Source organism: Dermochelys coriacea, chromosome 11 (assembly GCF_009764565.3).
Source record: "Dermochelys coriacea isolate rDerCor1 chromosome 11, rDerCor1.pri.v4, whole genome shotgun sequence".
Classification (NCBI taxonomy): Eukaryota; Metazoa; Chordata; order Testudines; family Dermochelyidae; genus Dermochelys; species Dermochelys coriacea.
The window spans coordinates 61,016,126-61,024,358 of NC_050078.2; the positions used below are offsets into that span (position 1 = coordinate 61,016,126).

General features: G+C 47.2%; 1 protein-coding gene across 1 annotated transcript; it reads left to right on the forward strand.

Annotated features, from left to right (window-relative positions):
• Positions 1-910: 910 nt before the first annotated feature.
• FZD7 (frizzled class receptor 7) lies at positions 911-5,300 on the forward strand. Its single transcript, XM_038421505.2, has one exon. The coding sequence runs from the start codon at positions 1,683-1,685 to the stop codon at positions 3,369-3,371; it is 1,689 nt and encodes a 562-aa protein (XP_038277433.1). The 5' UTR covers positions 911-1,682; the 3' UTR covers positions 3,372-5,300.
• Positions 5,301-8,233: the final 2,933 nt, after the last annotated feature.

The following is an 8,233-nucleotide window of genomic DNA, read 5'->3' on the forward strand; positions in this document are numbered from 1 at the left end:
CATATGAGATTGTTATGGTGGAGACTTTGCATCAAGATTATGAATGTAATTTTAAATTTCTCAGGTTTCAGAGTAGCAGCCGTGGGGTTAGTTTGTATTCGCAAATTCATTTTTCCACCACATGCATCCGATGAAGTGAGCTGTAGCTCACGAAAGCTTATGCTCAAATAAATTTGTTAGTCTCTAAGGTGCCACAAGTACTCCTTTTCTTTTTTTAAATTTCTCAGTGGTCTATAAAAAACTTTTAAAAATTGCCTTAAACTCTATCAAAAGATTATAGCCTCATCACAAATTCATTTCTTTTCCCAGCAAGAATAATAAAGCTTTATATAGAGATAAATCTGATCCCCCATAAAAAAATAAAATAATAACCACATACACATTACAAATCCCAACCAAGTCATCCATTTACTCCGTAAATGTGAAGAGGATGTGGCTTGTTTTTCCGTTTTAACCATTCTTGGCATTTATTTAGCTCTTTTACATTTTCAAAGCCTGTGCAAATATTACTTAATTTTAGTTTATTTAATTAAGGCCACCCTGAGCGCAATCTCTGAATCCTTCTCCCACTCAACCTTTCCGCTCAGCAACGCCAGGGGGAATTGGCTGAGGGCGCCTGGTATTCGCAAAAAATAAATAAATTCAATAAATAAAATAAAAATGTTTCTGGGAGGGAAAAGGCAGATCTTTTCAGGCACGGTTCTCGCACACCCCGTCCGCCTTCGCCACTACCCCATGCCCCCTTAGCAGGTGGGGGGAAAGTTTTTCTCAACTTTTGAACTGAGATCCCTCCCGTCGCAATCCAGGCTTCTCCTCGCCTTCCCTCTTCCCCATGCCCCTTTCATCTCTTCTAACCAATTCTGAGCAGCGCTCTGGAGGCAACAGAAGCTGCAATTGGCAGGAGCTGAGGTTCTAAGCCCCGCCTAGCTGTGCGGTTTGTGAATGGGGAAGGGGCGGGGCCCCCTGGAATGCTCAGACATATATGTATCTTTTTTGTGTTCTACAGGACAGGAGTCGCTGGCTAGAGGAGAGGCTCCTTTGGCGGCTGTATCCTTGCCTCGGACTCTGCCCGCTGCCGAGCGGCGCTAAGGCGCGTTTCGGCGGCCTTGCCAACTGACTAGGAGTCTAGAGGGGAAACTGTTGGAGCCGGAGGGAGGATCGCGCAGTAATTGGATTTTAAAAGTTATTTAAGCCCCCCCCAGTAAAATACACGGATCAGTCGGGCGAAGTAATAATCCGTTTAACTGTAACCGAAATCCCAGGCTTTAGGGCTGAGCAGCCAGGCGGGGAGCGGAGCCAGCGAGTTGCCGCCGCCACGGGACGTTCTGCGGAGCTGGCGAAAGACTTTGCCTAGCTTGGTGGGGGTTTTGCTTCTCTCCCACCCCGGCATCTCAGGAAACTTCGCGGGTGGGGCGACGCTGGCTGGGCGGGGCGGTGGGAGCAGACTCGCTGGACCCAGGGAAGAGGGCAGACTTGCGGCTGGGACTGAACGAGGATTCTCCAGCGCCTGACAAGGGCTCACGGAGCCGGTTTGGCAGCGATCCGTCCGCACCCTCCTCCTCCTCCCGTCTCCGCGTGACCCTCCCCCGCTGGCTTCCCGGGGCCCCTGATGTACCTGCCGCAGACCGCCGCTCGGCTCTGAAGGGCTCCCCGCGCCTCTGCTCTCCCCAGCTGCCGCGGCGATGTGGTCGCCAGTGGCGGCCTCTCTGGGCCTGGCCGCCCTCCTGGGCGCCCTGCGGGGGGTGCCGGCGGGCTCGGCGGCCCAACAGTACCACGGCGAGAAGGGCATCTCGGTGCCGGACCACGGCTTCTGCCAGCCCATCTCAATCCCGCTGTGCACCGACATCGCCTACAACCAGACCATCCTGCCCAACCTGCTGGGCCACACCAACCAGGAGGACGCCGGGCTGGAGGTGCACCAGTTCTACCCGCTGGTCAAGGTGCAGTGCTCGGCCGAGCTCAAGTTCTTCCTGTGCTCCATGTACGCGCCGGTGTGCACGGTGCTGGAGCAGGCCATCCCGCCCTGCCGCTCCCTGTGCGAGCGGGCCCGCCAGGGCTGCGAGGCGCTCATGAACAAGTTCGGCTTCCAGTGGCCCGAGCGCCTGCGCTGCGAGAACTTCCCCGTGCACGGCGCGGGCGAGATCTGCGTGGGCCAGAACACCTCGGAGACCCCCGGCCGAGGAGCGGCCGGCGGCCCCACCGCCTACCCCACCCCCTACCTGCCCGGCCTGCTCACCCCGCCGCCGCCGCCGCCCCACGCCGGCTTCGCCTTCTCCTGCCCCCGGCAGCTCCAGGTGCCCCCTTACCTGGGCTACCGCTTCCTGGGGGAGCGGGACTGCGGGGCGCCCTGCGAGCCCGGCCTCCCCCAGGGGCTGATGTACTTCAAGGAGGAGGAGGTGCGGTTCGCCCGGCTGTGGGTGGGCGTCTGGTCGGTGCTTTGCTGCGCCTCCACCCTCTTCACCGTGCTGACCTACCTGGTGGACATGCGGCGCTTCAGCTACCCGGAGCGGCCCATCATCTTCCTCTCGGGCTGCTACTTCATGGTGGCCGTGGCCCACGTGGCCGGCTTCCTGCTGGGGGAGCGGGCGGTGTGCCTGGAGCGCTTCTCCGAGGAGGGCTACCGCACCGTGGCGCAGGGCACCAAGAAGGAGGGCTGCACCATCCTCTTCATGATCCTCTACTTCTTCGGCATGGCCAGCTCCATCTGGTGGGTGATCCTGTCCCTCACCTGGTTCCTGGCCGCCGGCATGAAGTGGGGCCACGAGGCCATCGAGGCCAACTCTCAGTACTTCCACCTGGCCGCCTGGGCCGTGCCGGCCGTCAAGACCATCGCCATCCTGGCCATGGGGCAGGTGGACGGGGACGTGCTGAGCGGGGTCTGCTACGTGGGCCTCTCCAGCGTGGACTCGCTGCGGGGCTTCGTGCTGGCCCCGCTCTTCGTCTACCTCTTCATCGGCACCTCCTTCCTGCTGGCGGGCTTCGTCTCCCTCTTCCGCATCCGCACCATCATGAAGCACGACGGCACCAAGACGGAGAAGCTGGAGAAGCTGATGGTGAGGATCGGGGTCTTCAGCGTGCTCTACACCGTGCCCGCCACCATCGTCATCGCCTGCTACTTCTACGAGCAGGCCTTCCGCCAGACCTGGGAGAGGACCTGGCTGCTGCAGACCTGCAAGAGTTACGCCGTGCCCTGCCCCGGCCACTTCGCCCCCATGAGCCCGGACTTCACCGTCTTCATGATCAAGTATCTCATGACCATGATCGTGGGCATCACCACCGGCTTCTGGATCTGGTCCGGCAAAACCCTCCAGTCCTGGCGGCGCTTCTACCACAGACTCAGCAGCGGCAGCAAAGGGGAGACCGCGGTATGATGCTCCTCTTGCTCCTCTTCCCTGATGCGTGCTGCTGATGCGCCTGGAAGAGCCACACAGACACAGACACGAGAGTGACTCTTAAAGGACTGGGAGAGGGCTCCCTGGGGTCTCCCAACTCTGCCTTGCCGAAGACAAAATCCTCAGACAGTGATTTGGTGGCTTTCTTGCCAGCCAAGTTGAAAAGCACAGAGTAAGTACCCGTCTTAGATTGCTGGTGGGGAGCTCTTTCCCTGCAAGAAGTTCCCTTTTTTTAAAAAAAAAAAATTCCTGTAGTTTTTGGGCAAAAGGTTAAGCTGCATCCGCTGTGCTGTGACCGATGTAAAGTGTGGACCAATGAAACTTTGAGTCAAGAAGTGGTCACATCACAGTTTACTTCGGTGGGGGTCAGACTGCAGCCGACATTGGCTTAATCTCCTGAGTCCTATTTTACTGTCTTCTCATTCAAACCCAGAGTAATCACGTGAGTATTTTAAAAGAAGCGACCAATTATAATCACGTGCGGTTGAGCGTGCCATATTCTGTCATAGAGCGGGGGTTGCTTTTATATGTAACGATCACTTATCAAAGCGAATCCTAACTTGGGTGGGGGGAACCTTGCTACTTGGAAGAAGGGAGCTGCTATTCAATACTCTAAAAAGACAGGACTTGTTGCTTTTCAGCCAAACTTCCCCCCCCCCACCACCACCCCTCCCTTTGTTATAGGAGACAAAGAGGAAACAAAAGTGTTTTCTCTGTGGAAGGGCATAAGCATGAGACCGGTTTTTATGGGCAAACTCACAAAAAGAAGTCGTTAAAATTCAACCTTGGATATGACTAGCACAGGTCGATAAACATTCTTTTTTATGAAAAAGGAGGTGGCAGGATGTTTTCATACACTGTCCAATATGGGTTTCTGTTCTAGCTAAAAGAAATGCCAGGCTTTTTGTTAAACAAGCTTAATTCAGAACACCTGACGAAACACTACATTCAGATATGTAAGATAACTATATAAAATTTTTCTCTTCCTTCCCATAAGCCTTATTTCTTTGCTGTTTATGTTTGGATTGCTCTAGTATACACTAAAAAGCAAAGTGATTGGATGGGGGGGGAGAGAATAGTTTAGACCATGAAGTGCCAATTTGCCTTGTCCTCTAATTCCCTAAACAGCACAGTAACAAACAATGGTGCAGTATTGTTTTTTAAGATGGAATTGGTCACCTTGTTTTAAGGTACTTTCTGAACAGAAGTACAAAGACTTAAGTTCACAGTGACCGTATCTGAAACTTTGTCAGAGGAGGGGAAATCGAATAACAAGAAATTAAACTTCACTTCACAGTCGTTCATATTCCTTTCGATATGTGACCAGTGACTTATTCTTTCAAACTCGTCTGTCATGTTACATTTATGTGTTAAATGTTTAAGTTGACTTTCATAATTTTATTTCTGAAATACTACTTTTTATCTTTATGATCTAAAGAGTTTGACTTTTATTTTTGCCTAAAGACTAATCAGGGAATTAAGGATTTTTAACAAGCCCTGCCCCCTAATTTTTTCCCCCTAAGTATGTAATTGCTGCTTATAATGAAGAGCAGTTATCTGAAATGAAATTTTAAAAACTGTTCAGGGTGAGGAGAACAGACTGTTTTTGTCTAGTGGGCATTACAGTAGCTTGGGCTGGGGAAGAAGGAAATACCCCATCAGTCAAATCCTCCAGTACATCTGATCCCAAACTCATACGATTTGTTTTGCCTTTTATAATGTGCACATGAAAAACTGTAAGACAAGTGCAGTATGTATATTTTGTAAATGTCACATTTTGTAAGAAAATATATATGTATTTATACATTTTTACTTGATATTTTTTGTTTTGTTTTGGAAGGCCTGAATGAGGCCACACTTCATCACATGTACAGATCACTAAATAAATTGATTTTTCTTTTTTAAATACAAAGTTTCTTTCTCTAGACTAGTTTTATGTATTCTGTATATTGGAGGAGAGGGGAGAGAGAGAAAACAAGCTCCACCACTCCAATTAGGCCTTGTTTTGGGGGGTGGGAGGGAGGTAAAGTAGAGAGATCTGAAATTCAAGGCTCCAAAATATTATTTCTGATGTACTGTGACTTCTAGCAATAGAAGAAAGATCCAGTTTTTTCAGGCTATTGGTTTAAATGTGTTTGCCCTTCCTGAACTCCTTGTGGTGCTTATATCCGAGCCATGCCTAATGTTTATTCCTGGATCTCCCCTTGACTGTAAAATGGGGATGATAATACTTTCCAACCCCTTACACACTGAGATCTATGACTGAAAAGTGCCACACCCTTGCTAAGATGTAGCTTGACTAATGTTTTAAGGTGTTTCTTAGTCAAGTAAGAATTGAAACTCTTCTAATGGTCACTGGGAGAAAAAAAGCCATTTTTAAATAGCTTTCTTAATAGAAGTGGAGGAGGGTCTTATTCTCCTCAAGCCCCTGCGACTGTGCCTAGTTTTTGTTTTTCCAAGTCTGTTGCGGTGAACTTGCTTTAATTTTTTAGTAGTCTAGGCAGCAGATGGAGGTGGGTTTTTTGGGGGGGTGGGGATATTTTAGCATAGTAATCTGAAAGTTGACAAGACCAAACATCTCATACATAAACTATCACTTATTTTCACTAAATTGAACTCTGCAGATCCCTAACTGTATGAGCTCCACTAGCAAAGTGATATGACAGATTCCAAATCCACACAGATTTTACAATCGCAGAACTTTGTTTAGCAACAGATCTGCTTAAGTATTAGTGACAAAGTAGTATTTGGATTTATCTGTCTTCTGACTTACTCTGTTCAACTTCACTTTTCAGCTTCTAGGATGAGACTTTAGTAAGGCCAGTTCTTAAATTAGGTTTGTGGGTCTTTTTGTTGTTACAGGCTTGGGGAGGGTTTTTTGTAGGGGGCGGGGTGTTAGTATATTGAATTTATACATGGCCACAGCCATCTCATGATTTGGACTGATCTTGTACTCCCAGACTTTACTAGGAGACCTGGCCAAAGCTCCTGGCCCCACAGGGCCTTATTCACTGACGCTTAGGAACAATGGATGCACCATTCTTTTATGGACACTTTCTGATCTGAACATTGTACTCTCAAACATTTTAAAAAATTTTGCATTTAAGATGCCTAAAATGTGGTGTCAGGTCACCTTCAGAGCAAGCCCATTTATGCTGCTCGACAAAAGAAACCTTTATGATTTTAAAACACCACTAACTGCTCACCAAAACCATTCATTTCTATCAGATTTCCTTTGCTTCCTACTACAAGTCAAGTTAGACCTCTTCAAACTGTTCCTAGGACATGATGATCATTGATAACTGCTGAGAGTTCTTTTACTCTGTTCACTTTGGAAACCTGAACCTTTCTATAAACATTTTGTTCCCATAAATCCATCACTTTACCATCCGTAGTGGCTGTAGCCGTAAGGACTTTGAAAGAATAGGAACTCATTAGCAATCTTATGAATGATGCCTAAGCCATACTCTGTTTTCATAGCTCTGGTGCAAAATCTGCAATTAATACTTAATGTGTCAAACAGCTAAACGCTCAATTTAAACAGACTGAATACCTAAACAATCTCCCTATTCCTCTGCCCTTCACCCTAGGTGATGAGTAGGACTGGTCAACCTTTAAAAGTTGTTACTCAAATATGAAACTGCAATTAGGTGCAATAGTTTTCTTCGCCCGGGAACTAGAAGAAAGAACTTCAAAGAAAGGCTTTATATTTATACCAGAGACAAACACAGAGTAACAACTTTGTGAACATCTTCCTGAGAAGAAAAACATGGTGATTCTCTCCTGATACCATTAATACTAAAGCAGTTATTTGGTTATATGGATATACCTTATTAAGAAATACTTACGTATTTGAAACCACTTATACTAAACTCTAATCAGCTATTCTCCTAAATTTAATCTGAAACTTTAGGCCAAATTCAACATGTGTGTAAAAGGGAGCAATTTGGATTAACTTGTAAGCAGATATGACTCATACCAGGACAGAATTTGATTTGTAGTAGAAACAACTATCACACTTGCAAGCAACAATGGTACCTGGATTGTTGGAGCAAAAATGTTACCACCGTACCTTGTAATCTCTTTGGGAAGAGGAGGTTACACTAGCATGTTACCACTGCCTGATATCACACTGGCCCTACCTTCTTTGATGGAACTAAAGAAATTTTAAAAGTTTGATATTTTGTGAAGCAATCTTGAAGACATGGGGGGGGGGAATAGACCTTTGCTAATCACAAAAAGAAAATCCACATTGATCTCTAGTACCAACTTTCAATTAATATTTTCTCAATTTTAACAGAAATTTCAGATATTTTACACTTTTCCCCTTCAGTTCTCATGTAGGCAGGAATTCTCACCTCGCAAGACTGTGGCAAGTAATCATTATCATTACTAAAGATCCCAGGTATTTTTAGATACAGAGCACTCCACTACACATGAATCTTAGCAATGACTGGTTTTACTGAACAAGTTTCATAGGGTATAGGTTGATCAAAGGCTATTAGTCAAGATGATCAGGGATGCAACCCCTGATCTGGGTGTCCCTAAGCCTCTGACTGCCATATGCTGGGACTGGAGGATGGAATGGATCACTCAATAATTACCCTGTACTCTTCATTCTCTCTGAAGCAACTGGCATTGGCCACTTTCAGAAGACCAGATACTGGGCTAGAGGGACCATTGGTCTGACCCAGCATGGCCATTTATGTTTTTACCCACACTGTATTAAGATCAATTCATTTTCTCCCCCTTTTCATAACAAATGCAAAACATTATGTCCTTGAATATTCAGACAGTACACCGGTGCTGCTTTGAATAAGAAAGAACTTGCCTAAAGTGCT

What these genes read in the sequence shown, in the direction of transcription:
- FZD7 (XM_038421505.2), top strand. Translation starts at nt 1,683, where the DNA reads ATGTGGTCGCCAGTGGCGGCCTCTCTGGGCCTGGCCGCCCTCCTGGGC.